At 36.9% G+C, this 27,923-nt stretch overlaps 1 protein-coding gene across 3 annotated transcripts; it reads right to left on the reverse strand.

Annotated features, from left to right (window-relative positions):
* Positions 1 to 24,312, reverse strand: mfsd12a (major facilitator superfamily domain containing 12a). 3 transcript variants are annotated; one of them, XM_022672623.2, is made up of 11 exons: positions 23,643 to 24,312; positions 21,260 to 21,470; positions 19,387 to 19,513; positions 17,425 to 17,619; positions 12,165 to 12,257; positions 10,381 to 10,473; positions 8,185 to 8,355; positions 6,822 to 6,916; positions 5,707 to 5,837; positions 4,122 to 4,169; positions 1 to 788 (listed from the first exon to the last, which is right to left on the reverse strand). In XM_022672623.2, exons 1-11 carry the CDS (start codon positions 23,902 to 23,904, stop codon positions 709 to 711), a joined length of 1,506 nt encoding a protein of 501 aa, XP_022528344.1. In that variant the 5' UTR covers positions 23,905 to 24,312; the 3' UTR covers positions 1 to 708. The 3 variants fall into 3 exon arrangements, with proteins under 3 accessions (XP_022528344.1, XP_022528386.1, XP_022528419.1); XM_022672698.2 differs by having other exon boundaries at positions 695 to 788; positions 4,153 to 4,169; XM_022672665.2 differs by lacking the exon at positions 4,122 to 4,169.
* Positions 24,313 to 27,923: the final 3,611 nt, after the last annotated feature.

Raw genomic sequence — 27,923 nt, forward strand, 5'->3', positions numbered from 1 at the left:
TTAACTAGTTAACCAGCAGCAGCAGATAGGTTACTGAACTTTAGCGCTCCTGATGATGTAGCCGGTGCTTGAAGAGTTTCCCAATCCTTAGGGGAGGGTTCACACTCGAAAAGAAGGGCAAGGGGTAAGTGGTAGGGCCGAGGGGTGAAATGGGATTGGGCCTTAGACACTCCTACCTATACAGCTGCTCTACCTTGTAGATGAAGTAAAGTCAGAGACAGAAGTTCTGAATGTCTTTTTGCAGAGTTTACAGTGTTGGTCATTGTCTTGTCCTTCATCAGAGGATACAGGACCCTGCCCACAGGACACAAAAAATACCATAAATAGCTGCTCTGTGATGGTTTTCTCTCCTGTGGGGTCCTGATTATTAAAAAACAGGGTAAAAGGAGGATAATAAAAAAAGTATACAGAGAAACAGATACAGAACTACAGTCTGTAATTATTATAGAACTACAAACTGTTCTATATGATAAATGGAGCTGAAAAAAATGGGATAATAGGTGTAGAAACAAGGAGGTGGTTTCTATATAAAGCTTGTCCAACCTTGCAACAGTTGCTATGAAGGAGTGTAATTGTGAGCATCGACAGCCCACTTTATAGCATGTTTAACAGATTCCAGTTGCACCTGCCAGGCCGGATCATCCCAGCAGGGAATGTTGTAGTAAGCGTAGCGAGCATGTGCAAAAGTCCTCCTCTGATAGGATGAGCTCAGTTGATGACCTCCGTACTGCTGCTGGTGTCTGAGTCCTCACCATCTGAAGACATCAGACCGGGCATCACGCTTAGTCCTGTAGAAGTATACACACACACACACACACACACACACACACACACACAGTGCATTGGATTTTAATTAGTTACTTTAAACTGCGGATCATTCAGAGCTGATTTTAGTGGTGTTTCTCTCAGACTGTGAGAAGATAATCAATAATCAATAAGTAGAGTGGACTTTGTCTGTCAATCAATCAATCAATAAATCAATCATGTTTAGTGTACAGCAGAAAGGATTGGAAGGCTTTAGTGAGGTTCTGATGAGCGTCTGTTCAAAATGCTTCATTTAAGCCTTAATCTAGAAACTAGATTTACACACTTACGCACAGAAAATTCACAATTAAATCATCATTATAACTAGAAAAACAAACACAGAAACACAGAGAACTCTGGGTACCACTTTAAAATAAGACTACCTTTATAAAGGGTTTATAATGGTTTACTTCACAATTAGTTTATTAATGGTTACTAATTAGGTTGTAAATGCCTTAAAATCATTAATAATCAGTTATAACACATACGTAGAAAGGGCAACAATGACCTGCTGTTTGCCAAATAGTGAATCCACAGCCGTCTATATTGTTGCCCTTTCTACGTATGTGTTATAACTGATTATTAATCATTTTTAAGGCATTTACAACCTAATTAGTAACCATTAATAAACTCATTGTAAACCATTTATAAACCCTTTATAAAGGTAGTCTTATTTTAAAGTGGTACCGAACTCTGTAACTATTAAAAGTATAAGTCTTCTCTTGAGAGAAATTACAGATGAAGCTAGAGAGCATTGAGTAATATTTCCTACATCTTCAAAATACTCTTGGAAACTGGAGAAAACTGCTACAGGAAAAATCACGTCTGGCTGACCCACATGGCAACAGCTTTAGCCTTTAGCTCTTTAGCTAAACTTTGGAATGAGTCTCAGTTTCAGCAGTGAAAAGAAGAATTACCATATTACCTGGACTAGGATTACTAGGCCTGTCACAATAATTGTATTGTATAATCAATTTATTGTACAATAAATGAACATGACCTCAATAATATCTGATAATCGTTATATCATCTATTGGGTTTATTTGTATGTTTGTTCACATATATAACAGTAACGGTATTCAATACCTGTGACTCCATAAAATACAGTGTGGACTGCAGTAGGTAAAGAAAAAAAAAAGTATAATTCCCAAACTAATTATAACAAATTACTGTTTAAATTTTTGCTCTCTTTAAAAAAAAAGTGCATAACTGCTTTTTTATGTTATCATGTTATCATTATGTCAGTGTTAATAAAATGACAAAAATATCGTGTATCGCAATAATTTGTGGGACAATATATCATCCACAGAAAATTCTTATCGTAACAGGCCTAGTGATTACTGTATTATAAGAAGCACTTTCAATAAATGTTTATTTTCTGAGCTAATTTCCTACATAAGCTGCACCGGATCATTAGGCACATTTTAAGCGACACTAGTAAGGAACAGGGGTGTCGCCATGTTTTGCTTCTAATTCAGCAGGTCTTGTCACTTTGTTTGCTAAGCACACTAAATTCTTAAAAATAAAAAAACATTTTCTTCAAACGAGTCAAATGAGTGTTGGATGTTAACCCTTGTGTGGTGTTCATATTTTTGTTACTCGTTTACTTTGTTTCTTGTATTTAATTCAGCAAAATTAAGCAATTTTACATTAAAATGCTTTACACATGCTTGCTTCACCTAAATTGCAAGCAATATAAACAGCTTACATGGTTAATATTTGTCCTTCACCTTTCTTATGTTACATTTCTTTCAAAAAGTGCTACTCTTTTTTTATTAGTTTTTTAATAAAATGTGAAAGAAAATGAATTAAACTCAAGATATGAGTAGAAAATTTGTTTAGTTTCTTAGCCCTTGTGTTTTGATATATGTTTTTCACAAAAATGAGCCAATGCCAATGAGTTTGAGTTAGAAAAAATATTTTTTTGTATCATTTGAACACCACACAAGGGTTAATCTACACAGATTTCTCTCCTGAAAAATGTTTATTTGGGTGAATAAAACGCTTCCATTTGTTTACAGTGAACTTAGGTTGGCAGTGCTTAGCGCTAGTAAATGCCCCCCGATAGCGCTACACTTAAGGAACCCTGAGTGTTCTGGTAAGCCAGGGCGCTATCAGCTAGCGAGCAAGTAACAACAAGTAGCTTGTTTTAGCATAGTAAACACACAGATAACAGTCTGATATATTCACCTCTGAACAGTGAAAGAGCTAGCGCTTAGTGCAGTAAGTGGATAATGCTAATACTGCCCCAGCCTTAGTGCTGGAGAAACTTTACTAAAAAACTCCTTTATAAAGCTGTACTTCAGCAGAGTGGCTTTACTGCTCCCTAATACCTGACTGGTAGAATTCATACATAAATTGCAGCGGATTATAAAGACACTAGGGGTGGGCGATATGGCTCGATATTTCAGGGTATTTTTGCGATAATGATATACTTGGCAATATAGGACAACAGAAAAATAATTAATTAATTTCAGGAATATAGTATAATAGTATAACAGTATAATCATAATGTGGCACAATAAATAATATAGCATAAAATAATATAATGCAGCATTTTCATGCATATGAACTGCAAACTAAAACAATTATACAATAAATACACCTAAAGCTTCACAGTAAATAATAGACTACTTTTAAGACAGAACAGCCCTATTATCACGATATGGATTTTTAATATCACGATATTTCTGTGTCACGATATTGTATACGATATAATATTGCCCACCCCATAAGGCGCACTGACGATTTTTGGGAAAGTGAACAGATTTAAGTGCACCTTATAGTGCGAAAAATACAATAAAGGTTGGAGAGGTGAAGTGCAGTAATTTAGTTAATACTAGAGATAGATAGATAGATAGATAGATAGATAGATAGATAGATAGATAGATAGATAGATAGATAGATAGATAGATAGATAGATAGATAGATAGATAGAGATAGATAGATAGAGATAGATAGATAGATAGATAGATAGATAGATAGATAGATAGATAGATAGATAGATAGATAGAGATAGATAGATAGATAGATACTGCTAAACAATGGGGGTGTTCTAAAACTTTTGACCAGTAGTGTATTATGATTCATTACATTTTAACGTAAACATCTTGGTGCAATATTTGTGTACAGAATAATAAAATGATAATGTAAACAACACATGATTAAAAGAAACCAAAAGTGGATCAATCATTACCTAATATGGTACCATTGAGTACTGTAATTTAATAATGAATAATGAAAGTGTGTATTTATGGTGTGATTTTTTGATTATTGAGTGCAGTGAAATATCTGGAGTTGAGAGATGAAGTTCTCACCGTCGGCCTGATCAAAATCAGACCCATTTACCTGCTGTTCCGCCGACACTGCAATACACAACAGCTGACTTATCACACACGAGATTAGACAAGATAATGAACACTCATCAGCTACTGTTACTGCTCTCTCTCTCTCATGCATGTGGGTTAGAATGTGTGTGTGGGTGTGTGTGTGTGTGTGTGTGTGGTGTAACAGGAAACCTCTATATCTCTGATATGACAACATTACAGCAGTTAGAAAAACACTATTCACCAGTACAGTACTGGAAACTTCATATCATGTCAATAAAATAAATGAAAAACAAGAAATGGGTTTTAATATGACAGTAATTGTGGCAGGATTAAGTAAATTAAAGTTATAAATAATTATGTATGCCTCACTGACTGAATTAAGGGTTCATTTGTTAGATAAAAGATGGTACATTAAGGCCCATAAAGTAAACATTTTCCTTGTATATAATTTTGTTCCAACTAGAGGTGGAAGAAATGTTCAATTCTTAGATGCATCTCGATTCAGATGTGGAAGATTCTAAATCGATTCAAAATCAATTCAAATTCAAAATTTCAGACCTGCAAATATAAAGCCACGCATTTTGCGTAACGTTTTCATATTTTAATTTCAAATAGTAACTTTTTGGACCCTTCTGCTGCTGGTTTAAACAAAATCATTGGAAGGAATTTTAACTTTCTGGCGGAGAATTTACCACCTTTTGGATTTTTTATCATTAACTCCACTAGGTAGGATTGAGATTTTGCGCTCGTGGGCTCCCTCTACAGTTGTAGAGTGTAATAAATGTTTCAGGAGGATTAGTTTCTCTTTCTCATTTTTTTTTTGGCTTTCACAGACGTATTCGTTCTCTTTCCAGCTTCTGAGTGTCCAGAGTCTGTATGTTAGTTTGTAAAGAATGAACCAGTAGTCCTTGTAGAACTGTTAGAACTAAAGGTCGGAAAGCAGGTCGCAGTTTTCGTGAGGGTTGGACGCGGCCGCCTCGGAAAACTTACAGAGTCTGGTTTGAGCTCAGAGGAGCTCCGGCACAGACACGAGAGCACCGCTATTCCTCCTATTACACCTCAATGCAGCGCTGCAGTGAGTTTCAAGCTGTAATTTTACTTCTTTAAAAAGTCAGTTTGGTTGTTTTTTCCTGTGTGTGTGTTTTCTTGAGCAAATGTCTTTTTCCCTAAAAAGGATGACTAACTGTGTTTGTGAATTTCAGAAGGACTTTTAAGAAGTTTTGGGTGGAAGTGGTTCCTCTGTGGAATTGAGCTGCCAGCCTCTTATTGGCTGATCATGTGACCTTTAGTATTTGGAGTGTTCTCATTGGTTGTTTTGTAATCATGTGTGTTTTAAAAGCTGGAATGTTATTAACTTTTGTCTTTTATCTCTGATGAAGGCCTGAGCGAAACGCGCTGGTTATTCTTGTATTGCTAATAAATCAGAAATTCTCCAGTCAACAAGTGCTGCTGGTTTTTACCATTTTTTTGATTGGAGAATTTACCACTTTCACATAAAAGGGTATATTTCTGGCACTGGAGAGTGCTGTATGTGTGTTTGGAGATTAGTGTGGGGTAAGTCAGGTTTACTTACGACGCATGATCTTAATTGGCCAGATGAGAATAGAACAGAGACTCAGCGCTGCTACAACACCGACTCCACCCGTCACAATCACCATCACCTCATGATAATACCACACACACGCCGGACAACACGCCTGAGTACTGTAAAAAAAAAAAAAAAAACACAATACACAATCACACACACACACAAAAAACATTTTCATACTGGATTATAAATCACTCCACAGTTATTACTTTCAGACTGTATAAACTACACACACTGCAGATTCATACTGGATTAAAATCACACCATAGTTATTACTGTCAGACTGTATAAACTACACACACACACACACTGTAGATTCATACTGGATTAATATCACACTACAATTATTCCTCTCAGATTGTATAAACTACACAAACAGCAGATTCATACTGGATTAAAATCACACCACAGTTATTACTGTCAGACTGTATAAACTACACACACTGCAGATTCATACTGGATTAAAATCACACCATAGTTAATCACTGTCAGACTGTATAAACTACACACACTGCAGATTCATACTGGATTAAAATCACACCATAGTTATTACTGTCAGACTGTATAAACTACACACACTGCAGATTCATACTGGATTAAAATCACACCATAGTTAATCACTGTCAGACTGTATAAACTACACACACTGCAGATTCATACTGGATTAATATCACACCATAGTTAATCACTGTCAGACTGTATAAACTACACACACTGCAGATTCATACTGGATTAAAATCACACCATAGTTAATCACTGTCAGACTGTATAAACTACACACACTGCAGATTCATACTGGATTAAAATCACACCATAGTTAATCACTGTCAGACTGTATAAACTACACACACTGCAGATTCATACTGGATTAATATCACACCATAGTTAATCACTGTCAGACTGTATAAACTACACACACTGCAGATTCATACTGGATTAAAATCACACCATAGTTATTACTGTTAGACTGTAAACACTACACACTGCAGATTCATACTGGATTAATATCACACCACAGTTATTACTGTCAGACTGTACACACTACCCACACAGCACAGGGGTATGAATATTTTTGCAAGTCACTGTATGATTCTACTCACTGGCACGGGTGCAGTCCCTGGATGATTATGACCCCGAGCCCATTGGCTACTTTGTCAGTAAAACTCATGGCTCCATATACAAACGCTCCACTTTGCTGTAAGAGAACAGAGAAAGCATTACAGCAAGAATATACTGCTATATATATATATATATATAGTGCTCGGAGATTAATCTAATAATTTATCTAATCAAATTTCTTTATTAATCAGGGCTAGTGGAGACTGTAGATATTTCCATATAGAAGCTGCCGAGAGAATCTCAGTAGATAAGATTTGCTTCTGTCAGAAACCTGTAAAGAACTCTTACGTAACAGTTATTTTCATATTTTACACTTTCCCTTAAGGTGTCCTTCTGCTAAAATCCACTTTTTCTTGTTCTTTCTATAATACTATAGGTCTCTCTGAGTTGTATATGCATGCTGAACATGAAACCGTTTCTCAGCATCCACTGTCTGCAGTAGCTAGTAAATAAAAGCCTCAGAAATACCAGTTGATTAGAGAGATGTAAGGTGTTGACGCCGACCAGTGACTTCACGGCCTCGCCCACCTCGGCTCAGGAATGCCCACAGGCAGAGCTTACAGCTTTTGTTTACAGAGCTAGTTAGCGTTAACTATCGTGTGTAAGTAACTACAGGTTTAAATCGGATCTCCGGTTGATTCTGCGTTTTACCGAGACCTTAAATACACACTAGGGAAGCACAGTTTGACATAAAAGCACAACTTGGCAGAACACCGGTTAAAGCAGGCGCCGTTTGCATCGGATTTTAAACTGAAACTGCCCAAGCACAGAATCACCAAGTTTGATGTAAGAGTTTAGTAGCGTTACTTTAGCTGAAAGAAACGTTACCAATGCCGTGTTTGGGGTTGCTGCACCTTATCAGCTTAATTTTAGCCCAATTAAATAGAAGTATATCTGATAGCTGGTTCGAATTGAGACCAGATCATGTTCTCAACATAAGCGAACCTTTTAAAAAAAAAAAAATCAGCGTGTTGGGCGAACAGATTCCAGCAGAAGTTGGGGTCAAACTTGGTGGCGTAATTAATTTTTATTTAAAAAAAACTTGTACCTGATTCCAAATTAATTGCACGAGTTAACGCTTTAATGTTGACAGCCCCAGTTTAAACACAACCCTTAATAAACCACTTCTGACACCAATCTCTACATCTAAACTAAGAATTCTAAATCTAAATACAGTACTGGAAAAACAAAATATACAATAGTGATACCTGAGTGATCAGAGCATCAGCTAAATTCCATAAATGATAAATGTAAATGTAATAGTTTAGTGTAAAGACTCAGAGTGAACAGTGCGTCCTGTATTTAATAATAAGTCGTATTTAATCATCATTTAAAAACACTTACCGTCTGATCCGCTATGAGATCTGCAGTCATGGAGAGAGACATGACCAGGATGGTGGCTGACCCCGCCCCCAGCAGCACCGCTGCTCCGTACACAGCATCACTCATATCAGTGGCCAGCAGCACCCAATAGGAGAACACCAGGATCAGGACCAGACCCACAAAATAGGTCATCTAACACACACACACACACACACACACACAAAAACAATTAATTTAATAGAAACACTCTGTACCTATATAGTATATTAAAATAGGGAATGATCACATTATTACCCATATAGAGTAATAACATTACTTTACCTTCACTTTAAATAGCTTTTTCTACATTTTATAAAGCTTTGTTTGACGTGGAAGTGGGCTTTTTGTCCGCATTTCCAAAGGGATGCCTGATTAAGTTGAATAAATCATTTACATTGCTAAAACATGAGGTGCTGGAATAAAGAATGCATGATAAATTGGATAGAGGATTTTTTTTTCACTTTATTATAACATCTCAGCCTGGTTGTAAGAATTTCTGAATTAGAACTTAATTTGCGTATTTGAGTATAAACGATAGTTTTCACACCAGTAGTTGGTTTCTATGGTCTGGATCAGTTGATGAGTTTGTTCATTTGGAGTGTTTCTCTCTCTTTTTGGTTTGGCTTCAAATGAATGCCTGATTAAGCTGAATAAAGCATTTAAATGGTTAAATATGTGCATTTATTTATTAAAATATATCGTTGCTGTCCAATGAACAACACTTGTCTCCAAAACAGCAACTTTACAGGAGAGAGAAAAAACCTTGTAAACTTTCAGTGGAAGTGAATGTAAAAAAAAAGAGTTTATTTCAGGTCATTTTGAAGAGTTTCTATTGGTCCGTTCATCAAGAAATTTTGGCACAGTGTAAGAGACAGTTTGTCATTGACATTTATCTTAAATTAAAGTTTTTAAGTAATTTATACATTCTAATTATGTCTTTATCTATTTTTATAGAAATATTAAGCTATTTAAACAAGGCTTTAATAGTCCAAACATAAGTGGTGCATCTTCAAAGCAACTGAAGGCCTTTCTCCCATTGACTAATGCTAATGTTAATGAGTCCACCAGCACAAACACTCTAAACTAAAGCAGTCTGCACATTGATACTGACAGCTAACATACTTTCAAGCACCACATAAACATAAACCAATAGGGGGTCGGAATGGTATATGTTTATACTTCTCTACATCCAATCACAATCAGATTCACTCTATCTGGATGGAGAGATTTATCTGGATAGGGGTTTTACTGAACGATGAGAAGCCGTAATGAAAACAAGCTGAAATGAAATAGGAGTAACGAGGATATTTTTTTTAAAGGAAGGAGTAAAAAGTTCAGATAATTGTGTGAAAATTGTAAGAGATAGAAGTAAAAAGTTGTCTGGAAAATAATTACTCCAGTAAAGTATAAATAACCAACATTCCTACTTAAGTAAGGTAATAATGTATTTATACTTCATTACTTGGCACCTCTGGTTGGGAGAATTGCTGGTAATAAGGTAGTTCTAATGAGTGAGATGGAAAATTTGCCTTGCCTACCAAATTGGTTAAATAATGGGATTAAATTATATGTTATAAAATTAAATTATATGTTTTAAAATTAAATTATATAAAATCCTATGTTTATACTTCTCATTCAATCACAATCAGATTCTCTCTATCTGGATGGAGAGATTTATCTGGATAGGGGTTTTATTGAACGAATAGAAGCTGGAATGAAAACAAGCTGAAATGAAATAGGAGTAACGAGGCTGTTTTTTTTTAAGGAAGGAGTAAAAAGTTCAGATAATTGTGTTAAAATGTAAGAAGTAAAAGTAAAAAGTTGTCTGGAAAATAATTACTCCAGTAAAGTATAGATAACCAACAATAGTTAAAAACTACTGATAAATTACTCGACACCTCTGGTTGGGAGAATTGCTGGTGATACGGGAGTCCTAATGAGTGGCATGGAAAATCCCTTTCAAATTGGTACAAAAATGGGATAAAATTGTTATTTTATATAAATGTTATAAAAATAAATTTAAAATATAAAATACTATGTTTTTTTTGTGTTAAATGTTAGATATATCACAGCAGTGTTCACTTCACGCACTATAATAACTGTAACAGCTCTGAGGAGAGACTGTTAAGTTACTAAGTCATTAACACAGGTTAACACAGATGAGAGAACCTGACTTACACATTTCCCTATTCTCTTGCTGAGCGGTTTCATGATGAAGGAGGAAACGAAGCCGCTCACGTACATCACCAGCGGTATGGTAGCGATGTACTTCTGCATTAGAGAGAGGAACAATTATACTTAGAAAACAACCACAGACTTTACTCAGTACACCGAGAAGAAACTGAATCACAACATGGGGGATGTGGTTAAAAAAAATATAAATTATGTGCTTAACTTAATTTAATTTAATGTATTATTACATACATTAACTACTATATTTCAGGCCTGCAGTAAAATTCCAGAAAGATTGAGAGTTCTGCAATTCAGGGCAACAGATTAACCCTTGTGTGGTGTTCGGGTCTGTGGGACCCGTTTTCATTTTTCATCAAATGATACTAAAAAAATATTTTTTCTAACTCAAACTCATTGGCATTGGCTCATTTTTTGTGAAAAACATATATCAAAACACATTTTCGATAAACACACATTGTACACCCCCCCCCCCCCCCCGCCCCCACACATTTATATTACATACAGTATGTTTGGCCAAGGGTTAATAAACATTGCTTCATTTGTAAATTTGAAACTAAACACATTTTCGACTCATATCTTGAGTTTAATTCATTTTCTTTTACATTTTATTAAAAAACTAATAAAAAAAAGAGTAGCACTTTTTAAAAGAAATGTAACATAAGAAAGGTAAAGGGCAAATATTAACCATGTGAGCTGTTTATATTGCTTGTAATTTAGGTGAAGCAAGCATGTGTAAAGCATTTTAATGTAAAATTGCTTAATTTTGCTGAATTAAATACAAGTAACAAAGTAAACGAGTAACAAAAATATGAACACCACACAAGGGTTAATGTAAAAATGTAACGGTCATCATGATTGAGTATTGTGTGAGAAAAATTATTGATAGATTTTTGGTCAAACCAAAAATGTTTATCACTGTATTTTTTTTTTTTTTTGCATAACTGGGCTTTAATATAGGTTTGTGACTTATTCTACTAGGAGTACATATAATATAAAACACTAAGTGTTTAAATTAAGGCTTTGAATAGTATTTGGTTTACTTTTTCCCCACAAAAATTACACAATATATGAAGAAATTAGACTTTATTATCAGAAAAATAGTTAAAGAGTGTAAACTATAGACTTTAAAAAGACTTATACCAACAACTTTAACAAGACTTCCTTTACAAAACTATTTTTTTAAATATTTCACTATAAACACTATAAATACTATTTTAAATACTTATTATTCAATATTCAAGAGATATTTGTAAATGCTTCTATTGCACAAGTAAGACATAAGTTTGATATTAATTTACAACATGTTATTTCTGAAGCCATTAGAGGCATTACCGTATTAAAATTAGCCACAGTTCCCTTCCTTCTTCAGTTAACAAATACATTCAATTAAGTTTGCAGAGGACCTTTTCTCCGAGCTGTTTCATCTCTTTTCTGAGTGAATAATTGCTGTTTGCTGTTGTTTTTCTATTTTACTCAAGTAAAAACACTCATACAGTGAGGAACAGCAGCAGGAGCTCCTCAGATAAAGTGCCGTTCTCATGTTTTTCCAGGCAGTATGGAGCATTTGACTCCACAGATCTGAGCTACCATTACTCCAGTGTATTAGTTTGTTAGGCTAACTAGCTAGAGTCAGCTAGGGAGCTGTTAACGTTAATAAATATAAAATAAAGTTGCGCAGATAAAACTCGAAAATATCTTGGGTTCGTATTGCTCTATACTGTAGCTCCGCCTCAGTGTATCTCATTAGGGTGAATGAGGCGTGGTCTTACCTTTGGCAGTAGGAGTGAGTTGATGAGATACATGGAGATATAGGTCTGTGACAGGTTCACTATAAGCCTGGTACACATATAAAGCAGAGCCACCTGATGAGAATATTAAAGCACAAACAACATTACATTAAAAACATTAGCTATTATCACTACCATACATGTACAAATATATGTGGACACCCTTTCTAATCAATGCAGCATTTAGATACTTTAAGCTGCACCTATTGCTGACACAAATGTGCAAATGCACACATATATACACACACACTGTTTGTTTAGTCCCTGTAGGAAAGTACTGCCAAAAGAATAGGACTGTCTGGAGCAGATAAACAAACATGGGCCTATTGGAACCATGTATAATGAAGTCACGATGGTGACCATAATTCCAATATCACGAGTTTACTAACTGTTGATTTCATTGCTAAATACAATCAAATCCTCAAAGCAATGCTGTAAAACCTAATTAACTCTTTCCTGGACAGTTAAGACAGTCACCCCAACAAAAGCAGAGGATAAACTCTTTTTAATATCATTGATTTCCGAAGAAACAATAAATAAACAGGTTTCTCAACAATTTGTCCATACTTTCATGTATTACCAACCCAGCTTTACTGGTAACTCAACCATTCAGAAAAGTATTCAAAACTGTGAAGCATGGTGGTGGATGTTTTTCCTTCTAGACAAGCACTGGACAAATTTTTGGTTAAACCTGCAGACCAGCAGGTTTAACACAAAATCAAGCGTATTAAAAAGAGTTAATCCTGGTTGTTTTGGAACAATGCCTCCACTGTACAGAAAATACTTTATAGACTAAACGATAAGCATTGATTTGATACTAGAATTTGATTGTGTTCAGGAAAAGAACTAGAATATTAGATGATCATCATCATTCCACCTCATAACTCAACTCCCTAACCCATCCCATCCAAAAGTATTTGATGAAGCTTCATCATTCCAGAGCAGGGGTGTCCAAACTTTTTTTGTTGGGGGCCAGAAGGAGAAATATATTTGAAGTCACGGGCCACAGACTCTTTAATAAAACAAATAATGAAATATACCACTTTAAATAATACTTTTTCCTGATTATTTCATTTACACATCATTTTACTTCTTTATCTTAGACAGTGTTGTGTAAACTAAGATTTTTCAAATTGATGTTTCATATCATGATGTCTCTTAATATTAAACTCCTTAATTACGGCAACTTTTAGACTCTTTGCCCCGTTTTTCTGCGCTAGAAATGCGCACTCTCTCCGACTCTTTGGCCCGTTTCTGACACCTAGCGTTCAAACTTTGAATCTCACATTATAAAAACCTGCTTAACAGCGGGCCAACTTTCATTCTATTTCTAAAATACCTCGCGGGGGCCGCTCCAAAAAAGAAAACGGGCCGCAAATGGCCCGCGGGCCGTAGTTTGGACACCCCTGTTCCAGAGAATTTAAAATTAAAACAAATGCACAACCTTAAAATCAAAAGAAAAACTGAATTAAATACTAGGACTATATTTTTCAGAGCGCAGCTTGATTTAGGGCGTCAGTGTGTTTGGTATCGTAACGACGGTAAAACCATGCCTGTGAGGCTTAAAACATGCAAAAGAAATGAACTAATTCTCTTAATTAATCATGGGTGTGGTTAATTTTGGGGTGTAACATGAAATAAACCAATCAGACTATCACTTGCCATTCCCTTTAAGAGTCAGTTAAGCTCTGATTTGTTTGGTGGATTGCTACTTTAGGGGCGCAGCTACCTGGACGTGTGAACACGTGTGAACACGTAGGTCAGTTTTCTCAGCAGAGGAAACTGAACTGCGTGTTCACATTTGTTTATTCTGTTTATTGTTAATGTCAAATTTTGCATAGCTGCCAACAGGCATGCGCTATGGGTTTGTGCACTGCTGTGTGTCCATGTGTGCGTAACACTGCCAAGATAGCAATGAACAACTGACTGCTGGCTGTAGATGTCTGGCTAGGTTGTATTTATTCAGTGGAGCACCTGTGTTTTTTATTGCCAAGATAGCAATACACCAAAAATGTACCTGAACACACCTCACTTCCAGACCACCACGGCCATCAGTGTAGATATATTCACAAGCTCTGTTACTATTTACACAACACGGAAGGTGTGATAACAGACTGTTGGCGGAGTGTAGAATAGTGTTAGGCTGTGGTGTTTAGCTTGGAGGTGTAGCCTTAAGCGGGTTTACTCTGCTCGCTCGGTTTCACACTCCTCCCAAGAGGACACCGTCAGCTGCTGCAACTTCCATTTCCTGTTTTTTACAGTCTGTGATGTTCTGCTGAACTCCTCACATGATACGCCTGTCAGCATTTAAAGCAGTTTAATTATAGTTAGTTCTTTATTAAGTCTATTTCTGTTTCTGTTCTTCCTCATGCTCTTTCTTAGCTCACATCATGCCTCTGGTATTCGTCAGGGTTGCCTGATTGGAGTGAATCACTTACAGTAACAGGGTTGTGCAATACAGACCTAAAATAGTATTTCAGGGTTAAAAATGTTCTTGGTGATAGGTGTGGGAGATACGAATGTGCTGTATCGTATCATACGCAATAATATCATCAACATTTTTTAATATCGTGAAAAATATATTATACCCTGAAATATGGTGCCATATCACCACCCCTAATTATCACATCAGGGTGCTACTATTTTTGCTGTTTTTAGCAAAAGAAAGAAAAAAAAAAATTCACACTGTTCTCATTTCCCATTATACAGTATATCTACTAGAGACAGATTATTATACTGTGCAGTATCATTTATTTTACTTTAATCCTGGATATATTTAGAAATATGGAGTGCATTATTAGTATCATGACATTCTGGATCATTGACTTCTGTTACAAATCTGATCAAATTATTTTTATCATCATTTTATTATCTCAGTTAGGGGTGTGCCATATATCATATACGCAAAAATAAAATGTAATTTTAATTTTGTTGGTTTGTCATGTATTCTTGAAAGTGTTTTTTGTCATATCACCAAGAGTATTCTTATTGCAAAAATATATTATCATGAAATATAATCAATATAATCGAGAGGAACATCTTAAATGTGTGCACCAGGAGTTTTGGCATAAAGTTATCCAAAAGCAGTGTGTAAGACTGGTGGAGGAGGAGAACATGATGCCAAGATGGACGAAAACTGAATAAAAACCAGGGGTATTCCACCAAATATTAATTTCTGAACTCTTACAACTTGAATATGTATATGAACTTGTTTTCTTTGCATTATTTGAGGTCTGAAAGCTCTGCATCTTTTTTTGTTATTTCAGCCATTTCTCATTTTTTGCAATTAATGCTGTAAATGAGAATATTTTTATTTGGAATTTGGGAGAAATGTTGTCTGTAGTTTATAGAATAAAACAACAATGTTAATTTTACTCAAACATAAACCTATAAATAGCAAAATCAGAGAAACCAGTTCAGAAACTGAAGTGGTCTGAAGAGCATAGTGAGGTTTCTGCCACATCTACAATAAAATAAACTGTTGTAAAAACTAAAAAAAAAAAAAAAAAAATTGATAATTTCGCAAATATTTAAAATGATTGAGATTTGATTCTTTTACAATATCGCCCAGCTCTAATTCATTCTGTGCCTCTCTCTTCTGGAGTCTACTAATAGTATCTGATCTATATCTCCTGACAGTCTGTATCTGTGAAGATTCAGCTCTAAAAAAGGCAAATATTCAGCAGAAACCCTGTTACTCTACTACTACACGACAAGAAAGCAACCCGTCAGCAATGTCCTCATCATGTGACCTGAGATGAGGAACATCTCACACCCAAACCACTCAAAACAAGACCATTACACCACTGCAGCTGAGAGGAGGGAAAACACCAGCGTCACTCCAGAGCTGCAATAACGAGTGGAGTGATAATAAAACAGTCATTTGCTGAGATGCTGCTGTAAATGCTGCAGTAAATCACCCTGCTATAGACTATAAACTTCATTACTGTCCAAACAAAGCACATTCCTGCCATTATCAAAGCCCTGAACATACTGTCTGTACAGATAAAAATAATTATTATTAATTATTATTGATATTGTACCAGTTAACAAGTTGAGTTAATGCCAAAAAGCTAAATTATTGTCTCATCTGACCACAGCACCATCTCCCAATCACTCTTAGAATGGTGACTGAGGTCTAGGGCTGCACGATATATCGTTTAAGCATCGCCATCGCGATGTGCACATGCGCAATAGTCACATCACCGGATGTGTGATGTCACTTAAGGCAAATAAATCAAACACATCATGTTGCAATGTTTTGATTCTTGACACAAGAAGTAGATACACAGCGCTGTCTCTGTGTCTGTGTGAGAGACAGGCTGCTGCTGCCTAAGAAGTGCATGGGGGGAGCGTGAGAGGGGGCAGGAGTAAACACAAGGTCCCGATGTAAACGCACGTGTCCAGCCATGTGGATGGAGGCTATGCGGTTACCTCGGTTACCATGCAGTTAGCTTGCTTCACCTTCTTGTAAATGCACATGCTTGTAAAAGCTGTGCACCTCAGTCCAGCACAATTTCCAGTTACAGCTTAAATTCACGCTTTTAATCCAAGAAAAAAATTAAAATGCCATTTAAATGCCTGAATAAAAAAAGGGCGATTAACGTTGTTTTGCTGACTCAGCTCTTGATCGGTCCGGACGCGAGACAGCGCATGGGTGGGGCAGGGCTGGTGACGTCATAGGCCCTGCATTGTTTAATATTGCGATATATACCGCTGAAAAAAAAAAAGAACACTTGCAATGTAATTTTTTTCCAATATTGTGCAGCCCTACTGAGGTTCCAGCTGCCTTGAGATCATTAACAAGTTTCCCCCTGTGTAGGCTGATCTCTCACGTTCCTCATGATTAAGGATACTCCACGAGGTGAGATTTTGCATGGAGCTCCAGATCGATGTCAGTTGACAGTAATTTTGCATTTCTGCTGTTTTCTTAGTATTGCACAAACAGTTATCTCCTTCTCACCCAGCGTCTTACTTATGGTTTTAAAGCTCATTCCAGTATCTTGTCCCTGATATCCTTAGAAAGCTCTTTGGTCTTGACCATGTTGTAGAGGTTAGACTCCGACTGATTAATTGAGTCTGTGGACAGGAGTCTTTTATAGGAGGATTTTATTTTTGATATTCTGTTTTTTACTATACAACTAGCCTACTCTTAAATTATAGACTGTTCATGTCTTTGTCAGTGAGCAAACTTACAAAATCAGCAAGAGATCCAAAAGACTGATTGGATAAGGGTGATCACCTGATAGAAGGAGGGCTCTCGGAGCCAGTGCTGCCACTGCAGTTGGAAGAAGGGGGCGTTCCTGGTGAGAAGAGGCTGCCGTTCTCCTTCTCCATCCTCCTCATCCTCACTGCGCTTAGCCTTCGTCTCCCGTGTGCCCAGATGAAAGGCCAGCGAGAACACGGCTCCGATAGCCAACACGATCAGACTGAGATTCTGAACACACACAGAAAACAGATCAACAGATAATACCACAGACTGTGTATAGCTGGACAGAGCATTGTCTCTCAAAAGTGAAGCCACCACAGGTCGGGCGCCCCCTGCTGTTCGGTTTCAGAAAGCTGTGTAACCCCACCCATCCCCATAGGTTTCAATGGCAAAATAGACAACTTTCAATCACGTTTTTTTTCTAATATACTATAATTCTACCTCCATTATTTAAATGCAGCAGCTAGTGTAACCTCTGCTTATATTCTCAAATGTTTATATCCCCACAGAATTTGTTTTTTAAAACGTTATTCAGCTTCGGAACCAATAACAGACCGTCAGCTTCGCTCCGCTCCTCTCTGCAGCCTGTGACCTCGAGGCAGCCCTCAGGGGCGGGGTTATTTAAATGAGTAGGCTGTCTCTCCACAGTCTTTCTCCCTCCTCTGGTCTCTAATGCGCAGACTCGGGTTTCAGGATCGCCAACATGGAGGAAGATTTTGGCTACATTTTCATTGAACGAATGGGAACGGCGACACGGCGTCCATCTTTTTTTACAGTCTCTGGATAATACTGTCATTATCAGAACACTTTCAGACCTTCATTAATTAACTTCCAGCTAAATCACTTTATCTTTTCACTTTTTTAATTTCCTGCCATTCATTTATCCACTTTAATACTGCAGTTTTAGCCATTTGATGAAAACAGGGTTGTTCTACGTTTAAAAAAAAAATCCTAAAATGATTTTAATTTCTGTGATTTTTTTTACTGTGACAGGGTAGACCGATTAAGCTTTACCTCTTTAAACTCAGTATGGACACAATATGAGAAATGAATATTAATTGTAAATAGTATTATTAACATCTGAACATGCAAAATTTTCAGTCCCTTAAAAATAAAACAGTGTTAAGGTTGTGATGTCCCTGATGATGTCAAAAGTTACTTTGTTAAAGGGGCGTGGTTAACTCAAAATGAAGGAAAGGGTGGACAGGGAATTCATTGATATGTTTAGATAGCTTTTTTTTAATAGCTAAATAAACAATTTAAATTCCCAAATTTAAATAAAAAGGATCAACTCTTTGTAATACTCTTGATTTAAAAAAAATTAAATTAATTCCAACACTTTTGTCCCTATAGTGTATTCGAATCTATCTAAGTTGATAATTAAATATATTAAATAACTAAATACAAAAACCAACAGCATAGATGAGCTCTGTGCCATTTCACTGAACAAACTTAAGAATCTCAAAATGTGCACACATGCAACTCGAGGAAGAAGGGGAAGTGAAACAGAGAAAATTTTAATCCGTAACATAATGAGGAAGAACACAGTCTTATTTAAAACTCTCTCTATTACATTCAGCAGCACTTCAGAGCTGTGCTGTGCAATTTGGAGTGAGGTGTGTTCAGGTAAATTTCTGGTGTGTTTCTATCTTGGCAGCAGGAAATATAGGTGCACTAATGACTGATTAAAAACCTGAGAACAGTCAACAGTCAGCCGCCCAATCCTATCTTAGCCATGCAGGAGCGTTGTGTGCACTGTGTTCCCTCAGCCCATATACATCCCTAATCGATAGGATATGAACGCGCCAAAGTCAGAGCTCACCTGCCTCTTAAAGGGAATGACGACTGACACACAGGTTTATCTCACGTTACGCCAAAGACACACCGACACGCCCTATATTCAGCTGCACAATGCGTAATTGACCAGTGCGCTATGTATCACTCAAATATGGCCTAAAATGTTAATTATTTTACAGGGATTTATTCCACACTTACTCTGAAAACAGGAATGTCCTCAGGTCCCAGATCATCCACAGCAGAGGGATCTTCTCCAGACTGGAAATGCAACAGGATAAACGCGACTGCGTACACTGTGATGTTCGCAACCACAGTAAAAGCATACCTGCAGAACAACACACACAGATACACAGGCACAGACACAGGCACAGACACAGGCACAGACACACAGAGACAGGCACACAGAGACAGGCACACAGAGACAGGCACACAGAGACAGGCACACAGAGACACAAGCACACAGAGACAGGCACACAGAGACACAAGCACACAGAGACAGGCACACAGAGACAGGCACAGACACAGACACAGGCACAGGCACACACAGACAGGCAGACAGACAGGCACACAGGCACAGGCACACACACAGACAGGCACACACACAGACAGACACAGGCACACACACAGGCACAGGCACACACACAGACAGGCACACACACAGACAGACACAGGCACACAGGCACAGGCACACACACAGACAGACACACACACAGACAGGCACACACACAGACAGGCACACACACAGACAGGGAATTCACCCACAAGTCATCCAACAGGAAGTTCAAACTGAATACAATTAAATACTTTAATCAGACCACAGCAAGTTTCCCCAAACCCGGAGGAATTCACTGAGAGTACTGGGTAGCAACAGATGACAACAATACAGCTTTTACTATAGTAAAGTGCATGCTCTTTACATAGAGTTAGATTGTAATACAGTACTCATAAATTTACTACAGTACAGTTTATCTGCTCTTTTAATTGAGTTAGATTGAAATACAGTACCTACACGCTTATTATAGGTCAGTTTGTGTTCTTGTAATTGAGTTAGTTAGTGACACAATACTTATACTTTCACTATAGTACAGTTCATCTGCTCTGATAATTGAGTTAGATTGTAATACAGAACTCATACTTTTACTACAAGACAATTTATGCTCTTGTAATTGAGTTACAGGGGTTGGACAATGAAACTGAAACACCTGGTTTTACCCCAAAATAATTTATTGTGGTGACGGACAGTTCTGGTGGATACAGGAGAGTTGAGGTGCACATTGAATTTTGTCGTGATTTGTTCAGCCGTGGTTTTATGTTTTTTGGATACAATCCGGGTTAGCACCCGAACATCCCTTTCAGACAGCTTCCTCTTACAGCGTCCACAGTTAATCCTGTTGGATGTGGTCGGTCCTTCTTGGTGGTATGCTGACATTACCCTGGATACCGTGGTTCTTGATACATCACAAAGACTTGCTGCCTCGGTCACAGATGCAGCAGCAAGACGTGCACCAACAATTTGTGCTCTTACCCTGCTAACTGAACCTTCACACTCTGCTCTTACTGGTGCAATGTGTAATTAATGAAGATTGAACACCAGGCTGCTCCAATTTAGCTATAAAACCTCCCACACTAAAATGACAGGTGTTTCAGTTTCATTGTCCAACCTCTGTATATTACAATACAGTACACAAACTTTTACTATAGTACAGTTTATCTGCTCTTTTAATTAAGTTACACATTAAAGTTATACCTGTATATCACTATAGAGCAGTTAAATAATCTAAAATTGAAAAAGTATTCACTCTGTATTAAAATGTGCTGATGCTGCTTTTTAGAGGATGTGGCTTATAAAAAAAGGAAGAGATGTTGATACATATATTGAGACACACTGTATATGTAATACATTGTTTATGTAATACATTACTTAAATACATCAGATAGACCAGAATAAGATCAGATTAAATCTGTTTACTAATATATATATATATATATATAGTTTTTTAATGTAGTAAATAAAGGAATATATTGTATTAAATAGAACAGATGTGTTTTATAGCAGGTGAGCTGGAAGTACCTGTACGCTGTGAGCTCTACTTTATCATGTTCAGATGACACCAGCTCAGGGATGAGTGACAGGTGGGAGATCTGGGTGGCGGCCCAGCCGAACTGGAAGATGATGATGAAGGGGATGAAGTAGACGAGTCCGGCCCACTGTGGAGTGCTCTGATCACAGCCAATACACTGGTTAAAGATGAAGGGGAAGGACAGCAGGACACTCACAGTTCCTGTAGAGGAGTAAATAAAGATCATTATAATGCAGATCTATCTATTTAATCTAGTGTATTACTGTGGTAGAAGTACTGTATATGTTTTATTGTTTTATTATTATTAATATTATTATTATTAGTAGTAGTAGTAGTAGTAGTGGTAGTACTAGTATTTTAGTAGTAATGATTTAGTACTACCATTGTATAATTAGCAGTATTTGTAAAATTCCATGTTATCTCTAGTAGTATACTAGTAGCAGTAGAAGCAGTAATATAGCTGTAACATTTTAGTGGTAATAGTAGTATAGTAGCAGTAGGAGTAAAATATTATTGGTAGTACTATTTTAGTGGTGTTAGTAGTATTATAGTAGCATAGCAGTAGTATATAAGCAGTATTGTTGTATTGTAGCAGTAGTATAGCAGTAGTATGGTAGTACTATTTAAGTGCTGATAGTAGTATAGAAGTAGTATAGCAATAGAACAGAAGCAGTATTTTAGTATTGTAGCAGTAGTATAGCAGTAGTAGGAGTAGTAGTGTAGTTGTAGTATTGTAGCAGTAGTGTAGTAGTAGTATTGTAGTAATAGTATAACAATAATATTTTAGCATAAACAGTAGTATTGTAGCAGCAGTATATCAGTCGTATTGTAGTAGCATAGTAGTAGTAGTATTGCGGTAGTATAGCAGTAGTTTTGTAGTAGTAATATTGTAGCAGTAGTATAGCAGTAGTATTGTAGAAGTAGTATAGCAGTGTTGTAGTAGTAGTATTGTAGTAGCAGTGGTATTGAAGCAGCAGTATAGCAGTGTTGTTGTTGTAGTATTGTAGTAGCAGTAGTATTGTAGCAGCAGTATAGCAGTGTTGTAGTAGTAGTATTGTAGTAGCAGTAGTATATCAGTGGTATTGTAGCAGCAGTATAGCAGTGTTGCAGTAGTAGTATTGTAGCAGCAATATAGCAGTGTTGCAGTAGTAGTATAGCAGTGTTGCAGTAGTAGTATTGTAGTAGCAGCAGTATAGCAGTGTTGCAGTAGTAGTATTGTAGTAGCAGCAGTATAGCAGTGTTGCAGTAGTAGTATTGTAGTAGCAGCAGTATAGCAGTGTTGCAGTAGTAGTATTGTAGTAGCAGCAGTATAGCAGTGTTGCAGTAGTAGTATTGTAGTAGCAGTAGTATTGTAGCAGCAATATAGCAGTGTTGCAGTAGTAGTATTGTAGCAGCAGTATAGCAGTGTTGCAGTAGTAGTATTGTAGTAGCAGCAGTATATCAGTGTTGCAGTAGTAGTATTGTAGCAGCAATATAGCAGTGTTGCAGTAGTAGTATTGTAGCAGCAGTATAGCAGTGTTGCAGTAGTAGTATTGTAGTAGCAACAGTATAGCAGTGTTGCAGTAGTAGTATTGTAGCAGCAATATAGCAGTGTTGCAGTAGTAGTATTGTAGCAGCAGTATAGCAGTGTTGCAGTAGTAGTATTGTAGTAGCAGCAGTATAGCAGTGTTGCAGTAGTAGTATTGTAGTAGCAGCAGTATAGCAGTGTTGCAGTAGTAGTATTCTAGTAGCAGTAGTATAGCAGTAGTATTGTAGCGGAAGTATAGCAGTGTTGTAGTAGTAGTAAAGCAGTAGTATTGTAGCAGCAGTATAGCAGTGTTGTAGTAGTAGTATTGTAGTAGCGGTAGTATAGCAGTGTTGCAGTAGTAGTATTCTAGTAGCAGTAGTATAGCAGTAGTATTGTAGCGGAAGTATAGCAGTGTTGTAGTAGAAGTAAAGCAGTAGTATTGTAGCAGCAGTATAGCAGTGTTTCAGTAGTAGTGTAGCAGCAGTATAGCAGTGTTGCAGTAGTAGTATTGTAGTAGCAGCAGTATAGCAGTGTTGCAGTAGTAGTATTCTAGTAGCAGTAGTATAGCAGTAGTATTGTAGCGGAAGTATAGCAGTGTTGTAGTAGAAGTAAAGCAGTAGTATTGTAGCAGCAGTATAGCAGTGTTTCAGTAGTAGTGTAGCAGCAGTATAGCAGTGTTGTAGTAGTAGTATTGTAGTAGCGGTAGTATATCAGTATTTTGTAGTAGGAGTAGTACTTTAGTGTTAACAGTAGTATAGCTGTAGTAGTGTAGTATCAGTATAGTAGTATTGTAGTAGATTAGTATTATTAGTATAATTATCAGCTCGGTGATTGAGGGCGGCAGGTGGGTGTTTTTCTCCTCTTACCCACTAAATGCCAGGTTTTCCTCTTTCCATAAGACCCACAGCCCGGAGTTCTATCAGACTCATATCCGATCAGCGGGGTACAGACCCCGTCCGCTATCTGCCCCACCAGCAGCAGAACCCCCGCGAACGAGTTCTTAAAGCCCAGCACGGAGTGGTAGAACACCAGCAGGTAGGTGAACCACATGGAGGCGCACAGATCGTTCAGAAAGTGTCCCACAGCGTAGCTGAGGCGCTGCGGCAACGAGAGCACCGAGTCCGGCATGATTCCTCACCCTGCAGCCTCCCTCACAGCTCCACCAGTACAGCTCCCTTACAGCTCCCTCACAGCACAACTCCTCACAGCACAACTCCTCACAGCACAGCTCCACCACAGCTCCCTTACAGCTCCTCCAGCACAGCTCCACCACTACAGCTCCTCCACAGCTCCACTACAGCCCGTCTCAGAGCTCTTCACTGCCCGCACCTCCAGCTCCAGCTACCGGCCCGCCTCAGCATGCTGCCCGCGCTGCGTCCGGGGGATCTCCGTGCTCAGAGCGGATCCTCATGCTTTGGTTCCTCAGTCTCAGAGCGGGTTCTCCCCGGTTCTCCTGGGTTTTCCCCGGCTTTGTGTTCAGAGTCAGAAAGTAAAAGTCACATCTTTCCTCTCTGGAGCTCCATAGTCAGCTGACTGTGGGAGGAGTCAGCTGACAGAGAGCTGGGAGTGGGCGGAGCCTCCGAGGGACATCTCACCACAGCTGTTTTATCTTATGGAGGACGAAAAAGTACATACATAACAAAAATAGCAATAACAAGAATTAATAAATAAATGCACAAATAAATAAATAAATAAATAAATAAATAAATATTGTATAGATAAATAAACAAATTAATGAATACATTTTTATTTATTTAAATAATTTTAATGTATGTATTTCTACATTTATTTGTTTACATATTTCTGTGTTTATTTATTTAATCATTTATTTCTTTCAACACGTATTTATTTATTTCTTTCAACACTTTTATTTATTTATTTATTTATTTATTCATTCATTTATTTATTCCAACATTATCTCCCACTGTTATATCAGAAAATCACAGAGAGAGCCCACAAGGGAGCCCAAAATAAATGGGTGTGAATAGAGCGTCTAAAACTCAAATAAATAAGACAACTAACTACGTGTGTATATATATATATATATATATATATATATATATATATATATATATATATACATACATACATATATATAATTTATAATATATGTATAAAATTTGTTTCATTCTACGATTGTTCTTTGGAGCTCCGTTACACAGCTAAATCTCTAAAAACTCTCATGTTAAAAGTTTTTACACCCATTGGTCATGAATACACACTGCCTGATGCCCAAGAGGCAGTTTTACCACACTTTTGAGAACATATTTTATCTGCAAGCTGTAATGTTATATGACTGGATGCAGCAGAAACAACATTTCAGGTACTTGTAGTCAGGTGATATTTATCACTGTTGTTAATAGATGATATTTAATCCAAAGAAGAGTCTCTGGTATTCTCGCTCAGCTCGTCTGCAGACACTATTTCCTCCCTTTACTTCTGTTTCTTCAATTTAATTGCTTTAAATTCTCCAAACATTATAAAATAAAGTTTGTTTCTATTATTTTAACTGCGCAGCTTACGGTAACTATACCTTAAACACGGTGACTTTACGCATAGTAAACACACGTGACTGTCAATGACCAATAGACATGCTAGCAATATTGCTACTGTAAGCTGATTGGTTGGTTACATCCAAATCAGTGTTTAAATGTTATAACTCGAGTTTAAAAGCTTCAAAATTATACATGCAGTACTGAAACATTTTTCAGTATAAAAATGATCGAACATTTATTGTCTGATAAATCCGAAACACATCCTCTAGTGGGTATTCTCCTCTCTACAGGCTCTCTGGCAATTATTACTGTTCCCACCCGTTTTACGGCACAAAAATCAACCCATACACTTTTTTTATACACTTCCCGCCCTTACCTGCTCGGGATTGGCTGTAACGTCCAGCCTCCTGCGCTCGGATTGGCTGGTGGCCTATGCTGATATGACTCGCCGTCCCGGTGCCGTCCTTAAATCCAAGTAGCCAATCGTAGCGCAGGAGGGCGGGGTTTGTGTAATTATTGGTGGGAAAATAACGCTTTCTGATGCAAGACCCAAAAACAATGGACGGGCTGTAATACAATATTTTATTTACTTAATATAAATAATTTAGTATTGAACATATTTTTGTTGATGTTAATATTAATAATAGCATTACAGTTTATACATTTAGTTGCAGCATTGTCTCATGTTATGCCCTTAAATGTTTTATTATTATAAAATACACACACACACACACACACACACACACACACACACACACATTATGTTATGATTTTGGTATGTTTTAGTTGTCTTCTTTTTACTTTACTTTTAACTTTTTACTTTTAACTTTATTTTACAGTCCTTTCCTTTTTGCCCTTATTATTTTAGTAACTGCTTACATATTTGTTTAATGTTATGTGTTAAATTACACTCTTATACTTATTTATATGTTTATGTTTTTCTTTTTATCATTTTTATTTCTTTTATGATTTGCTTACATTGCATGTTTAGTTTAGATTTTTTTTATTTTAATGAAAAAAATGAATGATTTTTGTTGTCTTTTTTAATCTTTATTTTACAGTTCCTCCTATTTTTTACCCTTATTATTTTGTATTATTTAACACACATTTTCGCATTGTGTTAAATTACACTCTTATTTTTTATTTATCTGTTGTTTATTTTGTCATTTTTATTATTTTTACGATTTTCTCACATTAGATTTCTACACCTGTAACTATTTTATTTATCTTTATTTATTCATGTGTTGGCTGGGCTACATTCTAAATTAGGGCAACCCTTAATGTAATGGTTGACTAGTTGATAGATGATATCAGAATGTGTTCAGATGGACGCTGATATTAAAGATCTGAAGTTTAATCTGATATATGTTTGAATGCTTAGTCACTGTGTGAGCGTGAGAAGGTAAACTGAAGATCATGTGAGGACTAAACTCCTGTCCAGGCAGAAATATGGTGCTTGTGATCTGCTGCTCTGTTAATGATTCAATCATCACAAGGTGTCAATGAGCCATAATCCCTGAACTGAGTCCTTTAAACCATAGTGGAAGAAAGAGCACTCAGGCACTCTGTAATGTAAATACAGTGGTATGAAATTACGATTTTCCTTTATCATTGATCCTTGATCATTGGTTGATCAGATCTGCAATTTCAGTTAAATATACCATATAGCAGATAAACACAATGATATTTGAAAAATGAAATAAAGTTTTACTGTGGGGAGCAGTAAAGTGTTTGTGTTGAAATGCTGTGTTCTTTTTCCACCATGAACAAATAACCGCCCTCCAAATAACTCAATTTTAGTTTCATCAGTCCACACACAGAACCTTATTCCAAAATTAAGCTGCTCGTCTAAATGTGCTTTAGCTTTAGCATACCTCAAGCGACTCTGTTTGTGGCGTGTTCTCAGAAAAGGCTTCTTCTGCATTTCTCTCCCATACAGCCTCTCCTTGTGTAAAGTACGCTGAATAGTGAATAGTGAACGATGCACAGTGACTCCATCTGCAGTAAGATGAGGATGTAGGTGTTTGGAGCTCTGGAGGTCTGTGGTTGGGGTTGACTATGACTGTTCTCATCATCCTTCTCCTCTGTTTATCTGAGATTTTTCTTGTTCTGTCACTTCAGGTCTTAACTAGAACGGTGTCTGTGGTTCTTCCATTTCCTCACTCTGTTCCTCACAGTGGAAACTGCAGCTGAAATCTCTGAGATTTGAGCTTTTTATATCCTTCCTCTAAACCATGATGTTGAACAATCTTTGTTTTCAGGTTATTTGAGAGTTGTGTGTTTTGAGGCTCCCATGTTGCTGCTCTTCAGAGAAGATGAGAAAGGAGGAGAAAAACTTGCAGTTGGCCCCTAACCCTTTCTCATAATTCTCAGGATTCACCTGTGTATGTAGGTCAAGGGTCAATAAGCTTATTAAACTAATTTTGTGTTACAATAATTAGTGCTAAGGTTATTTTATGCACCTGACTAACTTAGTTTAAAGCATTATTGAACTCTTTCTGTAAATCTTTTAAACTTTATTTACATTCTAAAATATCACTGCTATCACTGTGTTCATCTGCTATATGATATACTGTATTTAACTGAAATTGCTGATTTAAACAACCAATAATTTATAAAGAAATATCATGAAAATTATCAGTATTGCCCAAA

This window comes from Astyanax mexicanus, chromosome 18, assembly GCF_023375975.1.
Source record: "Astyanax mexicanus isolate ESR-SI-001 chromosome 18, AstMex3_surface, whole genome shotgun sequence".
Lineage (NCBI taxonomy): Eukaryota > Metazoa > Chordata > Actinopteri > Characiformes > Acestrorhamphidae > Astyanax > Astyanax mexicanus.

Bases quoted from the DNA above. Each gene is read 5' to 3' on its own strand.
- mfsd12a (XM_022672623.2), bottom strand. From the start codon at position 23,904: ATGCCGGACTCGGTGCTCTCGTTGCCGCAGCGCCTCAGCTACGCTGTG. The intron at 10,474-12,164 runs GTAAGACCACGC...TCTCTAATGCAG, and splicing joins ACTCACTCCTACTGCCAAAG to AAGTACATCGCTACCATACC. The intron at 8,356-10,380 runs GTAAGTCAGGTT...TGTGTGTGTTAG, and splicing joins GCAAGAGAATAGGGAAATGT to ATGACCTATTTTGTGGGTCT.